Source organism: Balaenoptera physalus, assembly GCF_965194825.1.
Source record: "Balaenoptera physalus genome assembly, chromosome: 9".
In the NCBI taxonomy this organism is placed as follows: Eukaryota; Metazoa; Chordata; class Mammalia; order Artiodactyla; family Balaenopteridae; genus Balaenoptera; species Balaenoptera physalus.
In genome coordinates, this window is record NC_138888.1 from 54,273,954 (window position 1) to 54,293,581 (window position 19,628).

Sequence of the window (19,628 nt, forward strand, 5' to 3'; positions counted from 1 at the left end):
GCCAATAGACACATGAAAATATGCTGAACATTACTAATCATCAAGGAAATGCAAATCGAAACCACAATGACATACCACCTCACACCTGTCAGTATGACTAGTATCAAAAGGACATCAAATAACAAGTGTTGACAAGGATGCAGATAAAAGGGAACCCTCATGCACTGGTGGGAATATAAACTGGTTACAGCCACTATGGAAAGCAGTATGAAGTTTCCTTAAAAGTTAAAAATAGAACTACTGTATGATTCAGCAATTCAACTTCTGAGTTTATTTCCAAAGAAATCAAAACCACTAATTCAAAAAGATATGTACCCCTATGTTCACTGCAGTATTATTCACAGTTGCTAAGATATGAAAGCAACCTAAGTGTCCACTGATAAATTAATGGATAAAGGAGATGTGTATATGTGTGTATAATAATACATACAGTAGAATATTACTCAGCCATATAAAAAAGAATGAAATCTTGCCATTTGCAAGAACATGAATGGACCTAGAGGGTGTTTTGCTAAGTGAAGTAAGTCAGAGAAAGACAGATACCATATGATTTCGCTTACATGAGGAATCTAAGAAAACAATTGAACAAACATAAACAGACTCACAGATACAGAAAACAAACTAGTGGTTGCCAGACGGGAGTGGGGTGGGGAGATGAGTGAAATAGATGAGGGTGATTGAGGTCCAAACTCTGTTATAAAAATATCACAGAGATATAATGTACAGATAACATAGGGAGTATAGTCAATAATATTTAATAATTTTGTGTGATGACAGATGGTAAATAGACTTATCATGGTGATCACTTTGTGATGTATAGAACTACCGAATCACTGATTTACACCTGAGACTAATATGTTTTAAGTCAGGTATACTTCAATTTTAAAAGAGAAGAAAGAAATAAATGGAGGGACTTCCCTGGCGGTCCAGTGGTTAGGACTCTGCACTTCCACTGCCAGGGGCCTGGGGTCCATCCCTGCTCTGGTCGGGGAACTAAGATCCCACAAGTCGTGTGGCTTGTGGAAAGAAATTGAGAAAGGAGATGGATAATATTCTTAAATACCGAATAACTACAAATTTGATTTGTTCACTCGACAAATATTTATAGAGCACCAAGAAGTGCTGGGCATTTTTCCAGATACTGGGCATATGTCAGCAAACGAAAGAGACAACAGCTCTGCCTTCATGGAGCTTTCGTTCCAGTCAGAGGAGGTAGATGATATGCCCGAGGCCAGCAATGGGCCCCGGAGGCCCATGTCTGTGCCTGGGCACAGAGAGCAGGGGAGAGAGAGAGCAGAGAGCATGGTTTACTCTGTGAAATGAGAAGCCTTTGGGGGAGTTTGGAGCAGAGAAGTGTCATGATTTGACATGTTTTTTTTAAATCGGGATCATGCATTGATCCCGTTACTGTGTAAGGGTAGACAGAAGGGGAGGCAAGAGCAGAAGAAAAGCAGGAGCCCAGGTAGGTGGCTTCTGTCCCAGGGAGAGAAAATGGTGGCTTGGACCTGGGTGTGGCGATGGAAGTAGTGAGAAGTGGTCTGATTCTGGGTATATTTTGAATTTGAGCCCACTGAATTTGCATATGAATTAAATATGAAGTGTAAAAGAAAGAAGAACTAAGGGTGAATCTAAAATTTTTAATGGGAAAGGACGTTGAAAATACCATCTGATTTCAGTAGTGGGAGAATTGTGTTGTAACTTACTGGTTCATCCAATAAAACTCCATTTTATTTTTGGAGTTTTATATTCAGGAATTCATTTATGCCTTTTAACAAACTAGGTCCTTTAAGGGACCTTCAGAGATGGAGTTCCTCCATCAGGATGCTGAGATGCTTATTTAAAAGAGCAGATTCCAGGTTCCTGCACCTCCCACCTCTGAGTGGGAGAAAAGGATCTGCAGGGGTAGGACTCAGGATTCAGTATCATGAATAAGCACTGAAATCAGAACTGAGGTGGGAACAGTTTTTTGTGAGAGGCAGGAAAAGTTCACATCCCTTGACTAACTCCTAGTCGTGCCAGCTTTGATCTTACTTCCTCCCAAAGCCTCCCGAACTTCCGTACACTGGCCTATGCCCTACTTCCATAGCACCCGTATTTTCTCAACAGTAGTGATTGCCACACTATAATTGCCTGTTCACTTCTTTATCTTTCCCACTAAATTATTCACTGACATATCCCCAGGCGTAGTGCCAGGCACATGGCAGGTGTTCAATAAACATTTATTGAATTTTCCAAAAAATAAGGTTTTAAGTGTACAAAGAAGAGTATTTTTACAACAGGACAAGAAGGTGTGTCAATATCGGTTAGAGCTCCGAGCTGGGTTTTAGGCCCTATTCTGCTTTGGGCTGTATGAGCCATTTCTGCTCACAACACTTCTGATGCCAAATGTGGGAAGGGGGGCATACCACCCCAACCAATTCTCCAACTCTCCATACACCAACTGGGTGTCTTACAATTCAGTTCAATTCTGACACTACCCTGAGTTAGCACAGACCCAAAAGGGTAAGGGCTCAGTCCCATAGGACTGCCCCCACTGCAGACACCAATCACAAGTTCTGGACCTCCCATGCTATAAATTGGGGGTTCCCATGTCCCCCTCCTCTTTCCTTACATTTACCGGTTTGTTATAAGGGATAGAACTCGGCAACAGTCAGATGGAAGAGACGTATAGGATAAGGTATGGGCGGGCATGTGCATGCAGAGCGCCTCCATACTCTCTGTTAGCGCACCACCGTCCCAGCGCCTCCCTGTGTTCACCACCCTAGAAGCTCTCCAAGTTTCATTGTTTGGTGGATTTTATGGAAGTTCTATTATGCAGGCAAGATTGATTAAATCAATAGCTGTTAATCACCAACTTGATCTCCACCCCCTCTCCTCTGCCCAGAGGTCAGGGGTGGGACCAAAAGATCCAATCCTCTAATCACATGGTTGGTTCCTTGGGCAACCAGCTCCCATCCTGAAGCTATCTAGGGACCCACCAAGAGCCACCTCATTAGCATGAACTCAGATACGGTTGAAAGGGGTTAGTTATGAATTATGAAAGACACTCCTCTCACCCTGTCACTCAGGAAATTCCAAGGGTTTTAGGAGCTCTGTTCTAGGAACTGGGGACAAAGACTAAACAGGTATTTCTTATTGTGTCACGATATCACAGGCTAGTTTTGAGATCCTGAACAAGTTCGTTAGCCTCCTGCATCACCTGTGAAAGCAACTGGGGATGGCAGGAGGGGACACAGGTTTTACAGAAAGTCCTAGAGGTTTTCATATAATGTTCCTCCACTGAGATTCACTTTGAGGAGTAAATCTCTACTACTGATGACAATACCCACCCCTCCGATATATTGGAAGGAGGGGGGAAAGCTTGTGGGCTGTTGGGCAAGTGATTTCTGATGGTTTCTTTCTGTGCTCTTGGAAGAAAGACAACCAGGGTTCTGAAAGCATTTAAGTGTTGTTTTGCTCTGTTTTGGTTTTGCTTATTACATAGATGTTTAATGATGGACCACCTCCCTTTTCTATCTTGATTTTTAGCTGCATGTGCAAATCAGCGTCCTGACCTCTTTGGGTGTGTTATTGCCCAAGTTGGAGTAATGGACATGCTGAAGTTCCATAAATACACGATTGGTCACGCCTGGACCACTGATTATGGGTGCTCAGACAACAAACAACACTTTGACTGGCTCATCAAGTAAGGTTTTAATTCATATTGACATATTTGTGCTGCTAACAATTTGATACCAGAATACTGAACATAGTCAAACGGATAAATGTTTGACTCCATGCCCTTCAATATCTCATATTTGCATGTAATTTCCTGCAAAAGTAGGGCAAGTGGTGGGAATACCTGCCTTCCTGGTTTTGATCTGGTCTTTAACAAAAACAAAAACAACAAACTACAAAGATGTGATGGGCAGAATTTTAAAGGTGGTCCTCCAGGATTCCTGTCCCCTGGTTCTTCAGTCAACCACTAATCTAGGTACTTCTGTGAAGGGACTTTGCAGATTAAATTAAGGTTACTAATCAGCTGACCAGGATAAGGAGATTATCCTGGATTATCGAGTGGGCCCAATCTAATGACAGACCCTTAAAGGCAGAGCACTTTCTCTGGTGGGAGTCGGGGATGCAGCAGAAAGGGAGATGAGAGAGATTGGACGCATGAGGAGGACAGGAGAACTAGAGCCACCATTGCTGGCTTTGAAACTGAAGGAAGGGGGCCTGTTCGACCTGAGATCAACCCCAACCAACAGCCATCAAAGAAACAAGGACCTCAGTCCTACAGCCACATGGAACTGAACGCATTCTGCCAACAGCTGGAATGAGTCTGGAAGTAGATTTTTTTTCTAGAACTTCTTGATAAGTGCCCAGCTAGCCAACACCTTGATTTCAGCCTTGAGAGAGCCAGAGAACCCAGCTGAGCCAAGCCAGACTTCTGACTTATAGAACTGTGAGATAAGAAATCCATGTTGTTTTTAAAAGCTGCTAAATTTGTGGTAATTTGTTAATGCAGCAATTAAAAAATAATTTTTTTAAAAAGTCATTATAACTTACATAAATATGGGATTTCTTTTTCTAAATTAAGAAATAAGGAAATGAAGAGGAATATATGCAAGAAGAGTTAAACTTTTTTTGTGCTCTCAGTTTAACCACATATATTTGAAACTACAAGTTGCATTACTGAAATATTCGTATCCCTCAACACTTTGGCGATAACAGTGAGAAAATGGCAAACATTTAGATTCTCAAGACTGCAAGCTACATTCTTTTTTGGCTCTTCACTCTCTTTACTTCCCACATGTAGGGGTTTTTGGATTTTTACCAGCAGTATTTAGGAATTACTCTTGGAATAGCACCAGCAGCCTATGTCCCCTCTCCCCAGTCTTCTCAGTCAATTATAAATTTTGATACAGTAATTTCTGAAGTCAGGTTTTTTCCTTCATTTGATGTGCTTTGTATGGTTAGCTCTCCACTTAGAAATTCAGCTAAAATGACTTGAATTTTTTTAATTGAATACTTTTAAACTACTCAATTCTGTTCTGTAGGAGGGGGAAAGTTTAACTTTTAAAATACACAAGTAGCCTCACTGACACATCCTGGTGAAAGCTGAATATTTGAAGAAGCCATAGTTCCAATTAACCTTAAGAAAATATGCACTTAGGGGGATAAGTCCCATTTAAACTCAGTTGAAAATACTGAGTTAATTGTATATTGAAGGCAACAAAATATTTGCTGGAACCTGATACTTCTAAAATTAAATTTGAAAGCAAAAAAAGAGTTCTAAATATTTTTTCTCTCAAGATGTCCGTGATATTCCTATTTCAGACTTTAATTTTTTAACCTAGCACCCACAGAGCTGTATTTTCCTCTTACTTGCTACTCCCAATGAACAGAGAGCTCAATCCAGTATATTGAAGGGGGTTCCCCCACGCCCCCAAAAATTTAAATTTCCAAGTTTGTGAAAGGCTGAGAAAAATAAAGCCTAACAGACTTTTTTTCTACAGAACTTCTCAGAGTCTTGAATGTATAAATGTGGCACGTCAATCTTGAGGTGGGGAGAGGCATTATTAGTAGGCAGAGTTTCCAGACTTGTTTTCCCATAGAACTAACCCTTATCTGGAGGACTGGGGTTGATCCAGAAATACTCTGCAATGAGATCAGAAAACAGATCCATTGGCACCCCCATCTTATCTATTAGGAGACTAAACCCCACAAGGTTTTAGTCTTAGCTTGGTTAACTGAGTAGAAATTTTACTATTTTTGCCTATTTACCCTCCAAAATAAAACTCTACTAAAATAGTTTATTTAATTCATTAATACTGAACACTTTGAAAAACATGACACCCATATGGACTAAAATGTAAAGAAAAAATATCCAGAGATGTCTTTCACTTAACTATTATCAATCGCTGTTTAATTTGATTGTACTTATGTTGTGCTTCAGAAGGTGTCTCCTCCACTAACCTTCTCACCATTGGCCAAAGGCAGTTTCTTTCTGCCGGACTGTGAGCCAGCACGGGGTCAGCGGCTCAGGTTCCCTGGTTTCAGACAGGAAGCTAGGCCCAGAGGGGACCCGTGGTCTTCCTCAGACTGCCAAGCTGAGCTCAGAATAAAGGTTTTATAGGTACTAAACAGGCAAAAAGCTGCTGTATGCTGTGGATTTCAGGTTCTTCAACAAAAGAAAGGCTTGCACCCATTCTATTCACAATCAGTGATTTAAAAGAACAATCAGGGGGCTTCCCTGGTGGCGCAGTGGTTGAGAATCTGCCTGCCAATGCAGGGGACACGGGTTCGAGCCCTGGTCTGGGAAGATCCCACATGCCGCGGAGCAACTAGGCCCATGAGCCACAGCTACTGAGCCTGCGCGTCTGGAGCCTGTGCTCCGCAACAAGAGAGGCCGCGATAGTGAGAGGCCCGCACACCACGACGAAGAGTGGCCCCCACTTGTCACAACTAGAGAAAGCCCTCGCACAGAAACGAAGACCCAACACAGCCATAAATTTAAAAAATAAATAAATAAATAAAAGAGTAACTGTAGTACCATGTACAAAAAAAAAAAAAGAACAATCAGCATGATAGGGGTAGGGAATTAAGAGATACAATCTACTTATGTATAAAATGAAGCTACAAGGATATATTTTACAGCACAGGGAATATAGCCAATATTTTATAATAACTTTAAATGGAGTATAATCTATAAAAATATTGAATCACCTGAAACGAATATTGTAAATCAACTATACCTCAATTAAAATCTTTTCATGTAAAATATAAACAAAGGGACAGTTAGTCCACTTTGTAGCAGTGAAAAAGTCAGTCTGAAGAATATGAAAATATTCACCTCAAGACAGTCAGTATGCACATACTTTGGGTTGTTTCAACAGCCCTGTTTCTTTCTAACACAGGCTTCCAAAGTGGGAGTGAAATAAACGACACAGATCCCCAGCTTCCAATAGCCCTGGCCATTCACAGCCCAAAGCGTGATGTAACTTAGTCTGCAGTGGTCACCCATGGACCAGTTGGCTGCAGTCCTCACTGCCGGTGACGGTAGGCGGGTAGACGACGCAGGTCACTGTGCCCACCGGTCCCCCTGATTATCCTAGTGGACACACAACTCTCATTTTGATATCTGGCCTCATCAAAGTGCCTTTGCCTTTCAGATATTCTCCACTGCACAACGTGAAGCTACCAGAGGCAGACGACATCCAGTACCCGTCCATGCTTCTCCTCACTGCGGACCATGACGACCGCGTGGTCCCGCTTCACTCCCTGAAGTTCATTGCCACCCTTCAGTACCTGGTGGGCCGCAGTCGGAAGCAGAACAATCCCCTGCTTATCCACGTGGACACCAAGGCGGGCCACGGGGCTGGGAAGCCCACGGCCAAAGTAATAGAAGAAGTGTCAGACATGTTTGCATTCATAGCGCGCTGCCTGAACATCGACTGGATTCAGTAAATGGCATTTCCCACTCCCTCTGACCGCTGCGGAAAACCTCAAGGGCTCTCACACCATTAAAACCGAGAAACCACTGGGCGTAATGCCTCCCCACACGAACACTGTTCCTGCACTCGCGGACTGCAGCTGAACAGAACTGCCGTGGGAATTTTATCTTTTCTAGGCTTCTCCTTTTTAGCAGGCCCTTGGCGTTTGTTTTTCCACCCTGTGCAGGCACATATTTTAAAAGGAAAAAAAGGCATGTTCGGATAAATAGCTAATGGCAGCCAACACATTGTGAATATTAGATTGCTGAATTCAGAGTCATGGTCAGGCATACTTCATATAGAGCACCTCAGTGAAACTTGCTTCTCTAACTATAACCAATATACCTTTACATAAATGTGAGACTTGTTCTCCTGAAAAAGACTTCTTTGCAACAATAATAAATGTTATTTAAGAATGAGAGGCTTTATTTCTGGTTCCTTTGTGTTGAGGAGCAACCCCAGTAGTGCAGTCATTCTGCACTGCGTCCCGTCACTTGTCTGTGGGAATAAGCGATGAAGTCATAGACTGTAAGCGCTGCACGGAGGCGGAGTGCGTCCATCTAGCTCCCTTGTTTATGGTGAGGAAGCTATTAGAGGTGGCTTACTGTCTTTCTTACATATTAACCACTCAGCCAGCTGATCGTCTCGTCAGGGGCTCTTTTGGTTTGGATGCCTCCTAAAAATCAGTGGACCTGAAACTTCAGATTATTCAGCTATTTGTCTGTCTGTCAGTTTGGTTACAAAGTATTCGTGGAAATCAGAGTACCTAGGATTCGAAAACTAAGAGACCACATGAGTGAACTGTCCAAATTTATCTTACAATTAGAAATTTCAGCATTTGCCAAGCAGTTCTTCCCCCCATAGACCACTTCCTGGAAATAAAAATAGTCATACTTTAAAAAGTGTGTCTCCCCAGCCTTAAATCGTTAAGAGGAGGATATATCATTCCTCAAACTTGTCCATTCAAAAAAAAAAAAAATTCAGGCATTTGTTTTAACATTTTATGAAATACTATTCCTTTGGGTATCAGTTTGGGAGGTGGTGATCTAATTCATGAGAAAAAAACCCAGCTTCTTCTTTGTCTTGCTTCATGAGATATCACAAAAATTACTTACTATTTTGTATAAAGTATTTTAACCTTAAAAAATTAGTTTAAAAGATTACTTCATTAATCTAATAGCTTGTTCTTTTCCAGGTAAGTGCTATTTTCCAAATCATACATGCCTGTGCTTCTCTTGAGACCTCTACCTGTCAAATTGTGGTCTAAAGTTAGACACACTATTTTCTGTCCAGCTTATCACTACATACAAGCTCAGCTGAAAGGTGGATACATGGTTTGGCTTTTCTCTTCTACAGTTATGTTTTCTATCACCGTTGGTTTAAATAAGCACTGTATATAATGCAGCTGTCATTGAACATACGATTCATTATGAGCCCCTCCACCCAATCCCTGGAGAAAAAGTATGCCACTAGCTAGCAGTGCATGCAGGGGTTGACACCACCATCATCTACCTGGAGAGAAGCTAACACTAGCTAAATGCCATGTAACTGCTGACCAGCATGACAGGAAAAAAAAAAAAAAATGTATTTGTCTAGATAAGGCAAAGGCAGCCTTTATCCTAGACCAGCTGGGTCATTTGAGGTGCAGACAGCTGAGTTGTACGCATTCAGTCCAGAGCATTTGCAAGTTTGCACAGAATCCAGCTACACTTTCCCACTGAGGTTTTCTGCTTAGCAGCAGAAAGTGGAAGTACAGTGTGTAGAGTCTCGGCTTCAAGAGAAATCAGGACCAGGTTCAAGTCCCAACTGTCATTTAGTCACTGGTGATTATGAGGAATAAACAAGCTAATATACTTACACGCGCCTAGCGTATAATTGGACTCCAGTTGGGAGTTTTCTTTCCCAAGCTAATTTTCATATCGAGATTTTAGCTGGACAACTGAGTGCACAGACTGAAGGTAGCTTTTTTACACCTTAAACATTGGACGACTTAGAGGTTGGGCTCCTCCCCAGATCTCAGAGTGTCTTTCTTACTAGATGCCACCCTCCTCTGTATCCTGTGCTCTGCCCCTCTGCTCTGTCTTATGCTGCTGTCTGGTGTTTTGAGGAAAAAAGCTGCATATGCTGCCCAGGTGGTCTAACTGCCTTGTCACAGGGCCTTGCAAACACGCCACAGAGCGTTTGCTACCTTAGTAAGATAAAGTCACATTTACGATGTTTAATATGTACACACCTGGAATATTGTAAAACTTTGCAATTAGTCATGTTTCCTAATACTCCCACTAAAGCTTAGGCAGTTACACACACATGGTGCTGCCAGTATGAAAGGTTACATTTCAGCTAAGAAAGTCTGTCACCAAATTCGCCATATTTATCAGATAATTTTACCAGCCTCAGGGATTTCCCTGGGCAGACCGCATAGCCAGTGCCCAGAAGGCTTACAGAGCCTCAAAGATGAGTTAAGGCCAGACTGGAAAGCTGTAAGGGGGACTGTAAAAAAAGCGAAGGTCAGACTATAAGGGGGTAGTCAGGAAGGCCAGTGGGATGAGGGCTGAGGCCAATGAATAAGGACCATTTAGCTGTATTTTGCATCCATTCATATTCTAGGGGCTGGGAGTGCAAAGAGAGAAAGTCCTGCCCTGATGAAGTTGAGACTCCAGGGAGAGGAAACAGGTGATAAACTATGTCCTCGGTCCCCTGTGCTCTAAGCTTTCTATGTGTGTGGATATGTTTGTCCTCAAGCAACCTTATAAACCATGTGCTACCCTTACCCCCATTTGGCAAAGGCCCAAGTTCACCAGCCAGGAAGTAAGCAGGCAGGGCGATTAACCCTGGCAGCAGGACCCTGGAGACGGCACTCTTACCCACTAGTCTAGTAAGAAGACAAAAAAGCAAGAGGCTTCCCATTCAAGATGGTGACTAGGAAGGTCCTGAACTTACCTCCTCTCATGGACACAGCTAATCGACAGCTGCATACAGAACAATGCGCTTTGAAAGAAACCTAAAAACTAGGTGAGCAACTCCTACACATGAGGTGAAAGAGAAGAAACCCACACGGAACCGGGTAGAAGAGGCTGAGACACAATCTCACGATACACCCCACCCCTGACACAGCCACCCACAGTCAGGAAGGGACCCACAACTCCGAGCTTCTCCATGAGAAGCAGAGGGTTTGGACCTCACATCTGGCACCCCAGCATTTAAGACTTGCATCTAAGAGACGAGCCTCCAAAATATTTAGCTTTGAAAGCCAACAGGGCTTGCATCCATGAGACCCGCCAAGATATAGCAAACAAGAAACAATTTTTAAAATTTGTTTTGGTTTTTTCTCTCTAGTCTCATTTTTAATTTAATTTTAAGAAAAGTTTAATATATTTAATATATTAAAAAATACCTCACACCAGTCAGAATGGCCATCATCAAAAAGTCTACAAATAATAAATGCTGGAGAAGGTGTGAAGAAAAGGGAACCCTCCTACACTGTTGGTGGGAATGTAAATTGGTGCAGCTACTATGGAAAACAGTATGGAGGTTCCTTAAACCAAAAATAGAGTTACCATATGATCCTACAATCCCACTCCTGGGCATATATCCAGAAAAGACAAAAACTCTAATTTGAAAAGATACATGCACCCCAATGTTCATAGTAGCACTATTTACAATAACCAAGACATGGAAGCAAACTAAATGTCCATCGACAGATGAATGGATAAAGAAGATGTGTATACACACACACACACACACACACACACAGGAATGTTACTAAACCATAAAGAAGAATGCCATTTGCAGCAACATGGATTGACCTAGAGATTATCATACTAAGTGAAGTAAGCCAGACAGAGATAAATACCACATGATATCGCTTATACATGGGACCTTAAAAAAAAAAAAAAAAAAAAGATACAGATGAACTTATTTACAAAACAGAAAGAGATTCCCAGACATAGAAAACAAACTTAACTGTTATCAAAGGGGAAGGAGGGGAGGGGAGAGAGGGATAAATTAGGAGGTTGGGATTAACATATGCACAATACTATATACAAAATAGATAACCAACAAGGACCTACTGTATAGCACAGGGAACTGTACTCAATATTTTGCAATAAGCTATAAGGGAAAAGAATCTGAAAAGGAACATGTATATATGTATGTATGTATAACTGAATCACTGTTCTGTACACCTGAAACTAACATGACATTGTAAATCAACTATCATTCAATTAAATAAATTAATTAAAAATTTTTTAAAAGATCTACATAGGGACTTCCCTGGTGGTCCAGTGGTAAAGAATCAGCCTTCCAATTCAGGGGATGCAGGTTCAATCCCTGGTCGGGGAACTAAGATGCCACATGCCACGGGGCAACTAAGCCCTGGCGCCACAACTACTGAGCTCTTGCACCTCAATGAGAGAGGCCATGTGCCACAAACTACAGAGCCCATGCTCCCTGGAGCCCACATGCCACAACTAGAGAGAAAACCCACATGCCACAACTAGAGAGAAGCCTGCATGCCGCAACAAAGACCCAACGCGGCCAAAAAAAATAAAATAAATAAAATATTTTTTTTTAATTTAAAAAATAAAAAAGATCTACTTAGTAACTTTCAAATATACAATACAGTATTATTAACTATAGTCACCATACTGTACATTACACCCCCAGAACTTATAACTGGAAGTTTGTACCTTTGACCACCTTCACTCAATTTAACCACCCAAAAAACAGTTCTTTAAGGGCTCACGCAGACTCATCTGGCTATCCTCCAGGGTCCAGCAGAGAGTCCTCTGCCTGAAAAGTGCCCAGTCTTTCTGTGAAAGACACCTACCTGCTCATCTTAAAGCTTTGGCCCGAGGGGCAAGATTGTAACTGAACACACATCTAGAAGCCTACTGAAACACTCTCCAAAGTCCAGAGAGGCTGGTGGGGCCATATTCGCACTCTCCCTCCACCTCAGTCCAGGTCACTAATATCTCCCAGAAAGACCCTGTGCATACACCTAGTGCCCTGGTTTTTGTGACACCCACTGATCACATGGCTCTAGTGGCCAGTGGGTCCTGTAGGACTGTAGCAAATGGACAAACAGTTCTTAACTGGCTAACCACCCCAGGGCACAGCACAGAGACAGCAGACTGAAATGCACCCCCAGACTTCCTGTGAAAGAGGCCTATTAGCTTATCTTCATAGCTGTGGCCTGAGGAGCAGACTCCTAACTAAACACATCTAAGGGCTGATTATAATCCTCTCCAGAGATCACGGAGGCCAGTGGGTGTCATCCTCACGCTCTCCCTCTGTCCTGCCCTACATCACCAGCATCTCCAGGAAAAGAGCTTGTGTATACGTGTGGTGCCCCAACTTTTGTGGCTGTGCTACATCCCTTGATAGCCTGAGTCTGGTGGCCAACAAGGCCTGTGTTCATGGGGCTTGTGTTCTTGTGTTAATGGGACAGCTGCAAACAAAGAAACTTCTTAACTAGCTATTACCTCAGGGCTCAGTGCAAAGAGGGCAGACAGAAATGCCCATCTGCCCCTGAAAGAGCTATATTTGCACATTTGAAAAGCTGCTGCCTGAGGGCCTAGCTTCCAATCAGCCTGCACCTAGGTGCTGACTGAGATCCACCCCTTTTGGGACACCAACAGGTCTTTGCACACCCTCAACTACCAGAAACCACTAAGAATAAAGTAGGCTGCTGGAACAATCACAAAGATTTGAGACAACCAAGAGCTAGAGCAGGGTGGAACAATAAGGTTCACCTCCTACACAAGGCCGCTCCTTCAAGACTGGGAGAGGTGACTGTTTTAGCTAATGAATAGAAAAATAACACAGACTGTCAAAGAAAATGAATAAACAAAAGGAATATGTTCCAAACAAAAGAACAAGATAAAACCTCAGAAAAACCCTTAATGAAACAGAGATAAGTGAAAATTTACCTAGTAAAGGGTTCAAAGTTACAAACATAAAGATGCTCACCAAATACATATGCACCCAACATAGGAGCACCTCAATACATAAGGCAAATACTAACAGCCATAAAAGGGGAAACTGACAGTAACACAATGATAGTGGGGCACTTTAACAACCTGCTTTCACCAATGGACACATCAGACAGTAAAATCAATAAGGAAACACAGGTGTTAAATGACACATTAAACCAGATGAACTTAATTGATATTTATAGAGCATACGTTCCAAAAGCAGCAGAATACATATTCTTCTTAAGTGCACATGGAACATTCTCCAGGATAGATCAAATATTGGGTCACAAATCAAGCCTCAGTAAATTTAAGAAAACTGAAATCATATCAAGGATCTTTTCAGACCAAAACACTATGAGATTAGAAATAAATTACAGGAAAAAAATGTAAAAAACACAAACACGTGGAGACTAAAACAATATATTACTAAACAACCAATGGATCACCAAAGAAATCAAAGAGAAAATCAAAAAATACCTAGAGACAAATGAAAAGGAAAACATGATGATCCAGAATCTATGGGACACAGCAAAAGCAGTTCTAGTAGGGAAGTTTATAGCAATACAATATTATCTCAGGAAACAAGAAAAATCTCAAATAAACAACCTAACCTTATACCTAAACCAACTAGAGAAAGAACAAACAAAACCTGAAGTTAGTAGAAGGAAAGAAATCATAAAGATCAAAGTGGAAATAAATGAAATAGAGATGAAGAAAACAATAGAAAAGATAAGTGAAACTAAAAGCTGCTTCTTTGAAAAGATAATCAAAATTGATAAACCTTTATCCAGGCTCATCAAGAAAAAAAGGGAGAGGGCTCAAATCAATAAAGTCAGAAACGAAAAAGGAGAAGTTACAACTGACACCACAGAAATACAAAGGATCATAAGAGACTATTACAAGCAACTCTGGACAAATTCTTAGAAACATACAACCTTCCAAGACTGAACCAGGAAGAAATAGAAAACATGAAGAGACCAATCACAAGTACTGAAATTGAAACTGTGATTTTAAAACTTCCAACAGGGACTTCCCTGGTGGTGCAGTGGTTAAGAAACCACCTGCCAATTCAGGGTACACGGGTTCAAGCCCTGGTCCAGGAAGATCCCACATGCTGCAAAGCAACTAAGCCCGTGTGCCACAACTACTGAGCCTGCGCCCTAGAGCCCGCGAGCCACAACTACTGAGCCTGCGCTCTAGAGCCTGTGAGTCACAACTACCAAGACTGCATGCCACAATTACTGAAGCCTGCACACCTAGAGCCCATGCCCTGCAACAAGAGAAGCCACCACAATGAGAAGCCCATGCACCTCAACAAAGAGTAGCCCCCACTCAACGCAATTAGAGAAAGCCCGTGGGCAGCAATGAAGACCCAACGCAGCCAAAAATAATAAATAAAATTGATTCTTTAAAAAAAATTGGAAAATTGTTTTAAAAATAAAATCTTCCAACAAACAAGAGTCCAGGACCAGATGGCTTCACAGGCAAATTCTATCAAACATTTAGAGAAGAGCTAACACATATCCTTCTGAAACTCTTCTAAAAAACTGCAGAGGGAGGCTTCCCTGGTGGCAGAGTGGTTAAGAATCCACCTGCCAATGCAGGAGACACATGTTCGAGCCCTGGTCCGGGAAGATCCCACATGCCGCGGAGCAACTAAGCCTGTGCACCACAACTACCGAGCCTGTGCTCTAGAGCCTGTGCTCTGCAACAAGAGAAGCCACCACAGTGAGAAGCCTGTGCACTGCAACAAAGAGTAGCCCCTGCTCGCCACAACTAGAGAAAGCCTGCACACAGCAATGAAGACCCAATGCAGCCAAAAATAAAGAAATAAATAAACTTATTTTTTAAAAAAAACAACTGCAGAGGAAGGAACACTCCCAAACTCATTCTATGAGGCCACTATCACCCTGATACCAAAAGCAGACAAAGATACCACAAAAAAAAGAAAATTATAGGCCAATATCACTGAGAAACATAGATGCAAAAATTCTCAAAAAATACTAGCAAACCAAATCCAACAATACATTAAAAGGACCATACACCATGATCAAGTGAGATTTACCCCAGGGATGCAAGGATTTTTCAATATACGTAAACCAATCAGTGTGATACACCACATTAGCAAATTGAAGAATAAAAACCATATGATCATCTCAATAGATGCAGGAAAAGCTTTTCACAAAATTCAACACCCATTTATGATAAAAACTCTCCAGAAAGTGGGCATAGAGGAAACATACCTCAACATAATAAAGGCCATATATGACAAACCCACAGCAAACATCATTTTCAACGGTGAAAAGCTGAAAGTATTTCCTCTAAAGATCAGGAACAAGACAAGGGTGTCCACTCTCACCATCTTTTTTTTTTTTTTTTTTTTTTGGCTGCATTGGGTCTTTGTTGCTGAACGCAGACTTTCTCCAGTTGTGGCAAGCGGGGGCTACTCTTCATTGTGGTGCGCAGGCTCCTCATTGTGGCGGATTCTCTTGTTGCAGAGAACAGGCTCTAGGCATGTGGGCTTCAATAGTTGTGGTGTGGGCTCAGTAGTTGTGGCTCACAGGCGCTAGAGCACAGGTTCAGTAGTTGTGCTGCATGGGCTTAGTTGCTCCACGGCATGTGGAATCTTCCCGGACCAGGGCTCAAATCCGTGTCCACTGCATTGGCAGGTGGGTTCTTAACCACTATGCCACCAGGGAAGTCCCATCACCACTTTCATTCAACATAGTTTTGGAAGTCCTAGCCACGGTAATCAGAGAAGAAAAATAAAAGGAATCCAAATTGGAAAGGAAGAAGTAAAACTATCACCTTTTACAGATGATATGATGATACTATACATACAGAATCCTGAAGATGCTACCAGAAAACTACTAGAGCTCATCAATGAATTCAATAAAGTTGCAGGATACAAAATTAATACACAGAAAATCTCTTGCATTCCTATACACTAAAAATGAAAGATCAGAAAGAGAAATGAAGGAAACAATCCCATTTACCATTGCATCAAAAAGAATAAAATACCTAGGAATAAACATACCTAAGGAAGCAAAACACCTGGACTCAGAAAACTATAAGACACTGATGAAAGAAATTGAAGATGACACAAACAGATGGATAGATATACCACATTCTTGGATCAGAATACTCAATATTGTGAAAATGACTATACTACCCAAAGCAATATATAGGTTCAATGCAATCCCTATCAAATTACCAATGGCATTTTTCACAGACTAGAACAAAAAATTTTACCATTTATATGGAAACACAAAAGACCCTGAATAGCCAACCAATCTTAAGAAAAATGCAGCTGGAGTAATCAGACTCCCTGACGTCACACTGTATTACAAAGCTACAGTAATCAAAACAGTATGGTAGTGGCACAAAAACAGACATAAAGATCAATGGAACAGGATACAAAGTCCAGAGATAAACTCATGCACCTATGGTCAACTAATCTATGACAAAGGAAGCAAGAATATACAGTGGAGAAAAGACAGTCTCTTCAATAAGTGGTGCTGGAAAAACTGGACAGCCACATGTAAAAGAAAGAAATCAGAACACTCCCTAACACCATACACAAAAATAAACTCAAAATGGATTAGAGACCTAAATGTAAGACTGAATATTATAAAACTGTTAGAGGAAAACATGAGCAGAACACTCTCTGACATAAATAGCAGCAATATCTGTTTGGAGCCACCTCCTAGAGTAATGAAAATAAAAACAAAAATAAATAAATGGGACCTAATTAAACTTAAAAGCTTTTGCACATCAAAGGAAACCATAAACAAAATGAAAAGTCAACCTACAGAATGGGAGACAGTATTTGCAAACGATGTAACTGACAAGGGCTTAATTTCCAAAATATACAAACAACTCATGCAATTCAATAGCAAAAAACCAAACAACCCAATCAAGAAATGGGCAGAAGATCTAAATAGACACTTCTCCAAAGAAGACATACAGATGGCCAAAAAGCATATGAAAATATGCTCAACATCATTAATTATCAGAGAAATGTAAATCAAAACTACAATGAGGTTATCATCTCACACTGGTCAGAATGGCTATCATGAAAAAGTGTACGAACAGGGCTTCCCTGGTGGCGCAGTGGTTGAGAATCTGCCTGCCAATGCAGGGGACACGGGTTCGAGCCCTGGTCTGGGAAGATCCCACATGCCGCGGAGCAACTAGGCCCGTGAGCCACAACCACTGAGCCTGCACGTCTGGAGCCTGTGCTCCGCAACAAGAGAGGCCGCGATAGTGAGAGGCCCACGCACGGCGATGAAGAGTGGCCCCCGCTTGCTGCAACTGGAGAAAGCCCTCACACAGAAACGAAGACCCAACACAGCCAAAAATAAATAAATAAACAAATTTTTTTTTAAAAAGCAGTGCTGAGTAGAAAAAGTGAGAAAGGGAATGAGATCCATAATTCTGAAGCACTCAAATAAGATTTTAAAACAAAACAAAACAAAACAAAATACAAAACAAAAAGTGTACGAACAGGGAGACCTTCAAGGTGGTGGAGAAGTAAGATGTGGAAATCAGCTTCCTCCCCACAAATACATCAGAAATACATCTACATGTGGAACAACTCCTACAGAACACCTACTGAATGCTGGCAGAAGACCTCAGACATCCCAAAAGGCAGGAAACTCCCCACGTACCTGGGTACGGCAAAAGAAAAAAGAAAAAACAGAGAGAAAAGAATAGGGACAGAACCCGCACCTCTGGGAGGGAGCTGTGAAGGAGGAAAATTTTCCACACACTAGGAAGCCCCTTCACTGGCGGAGACGGGGGGTGGCGGGGGGGAAGCTTCAAAGCCACAGAGGAGAGCACAGCAATAGGGGTGCAGAGGGCAAAGCAGAGAGATTCCTGCACAGAGGACAGGTGCTGACCAGCACTCACCAGCCCGAGAGGCCTGTCTGCTCACCTGCTGGGGCGGGCGGGGGCTGGGAGCTGAGGCTCAGGCTTGGGAGGTCAGAGCCCAGGGAGAGGACTGGGGTTGGCTGCGTGAACACAGCCTGAAGGGGACTAGTGTGCCAGAGCTAGCCGGGAGGGAGTCCAGGAAAAAGTCTGGAACTGCCTAAGAGGCAAGACACAATTGTTTCAGGGTGCACGAGGAGAGGAGATTCAGAACACTGCCTAAACGAGCTCCAGAGACAGGCGCAAGCCACAGCTATCAGCTCGGGCCCCAGAAACGGGCATGGAACACTAAGTCTCCTGCTGCAGCTCCCAAGAAGCCTGTGTGCAAGCACAGGTCACTATCCACACCTCCCCTCCCGGGAGCCTGTGCAGCCCGCCACTGCCAGGGTCCCGTGATCCAGGGACAACTTCCCCGGGAGAACACACGGCACGCCTCAGGCTGGTGCAACGTCACGCAGGCCTCTGCCGCCACAGGCTCGCCCACATTCCGTACCCCTCCCTCCCCCGGGCCTGAGTGAGCCAGAGCCCCCTAATCAGCTGCTCCTTTAACCCTGTCCTGTCTGAGTGAAGAACAGATGCCCTCAGGCGACCTTACTCGCAGAGGCAGGGCCAAATCCAAAGCTGAACAACAGGAGCTGTGCGAACAAAGAAGAGAAAGGGAAATTTCTCCCAGCAGCCTCAGGAGCAGCGCATTAAATCAACACAATCAACTTGATGTACCCTGAATCTCTGGAATACCTGAATACACAACAAATCATCCCAAAGTTGAGGCGGTGGACTTTGGGAACAATGGTAGACCTGGGGTCTGCTCTCTGCATCTAATTTGTTTCTGGTCTTATGTTTATCTTAGTTTAGTATTTAGAGTTTATTATCATTGGTAGATTTCTTTATTAATTTGGTTGCTCTCTTCCTTTTTTTTTAATGTATATATATATTTTTTCCTTTTTCTCTTTTTTTGAGTGTGTCTGTGTATGCTTTTTTGTATGATTTTTATCCATATAACATTGCTTTCACCATTTCTCCTAGGGTTCTGTCTGTTTTTTGTTTGTTTGTTTGTTTTCTGTATAGTTTTTAGTGCTTGCTATCATTGGTGGATTTGTTTTCTGGTTTGGTTGCTCTCTTCTTTCCTTCTTTTTCTTTTTTATTACTTTTTAATCTTTTTATTTTTAATAATTTTTTTATTTTTCATTTTAATAACTTTCTTTTATTTTTTTTTCTTTTTCTTTCTTTTTTTTTTTTTCTCCCTTTTCTT

At 42.1% G+C, this 19,628-nt stretch overlaps 1 protein-coding gene across 2 annotated transcripts in view; it reads left to right on the top strand.

Moving 5' to 3' along the window:
- Window positions 1-7,891, top strand: part of PREP (prolyl endopeptidase) — a 136,847-nt gene extending 128,956 nt beyond the window's left edge. For both annotated transcript variants that reach the window (XM_082475203.1, XM_082475204.1), the window contains exons 14-15: window positions 3,529-3,685; window positions 7,152-7,891. In XM_082475203.1, the coding sequence (XP_082331329.1) occupies window positions 3,529-3,685; window positions 7,152-7,446 (452 nt within the window). In that variant the 3' untranslated portion in view covers window positions 7,447-7,891. The remainder of the gene's footprint in view (window positions 1-3,528; window positions 3,686-7,151) is intronic.
- The last annotated feature ends 11,737 nt before the right edge of the window (window positions 7,892-19,628 follow it).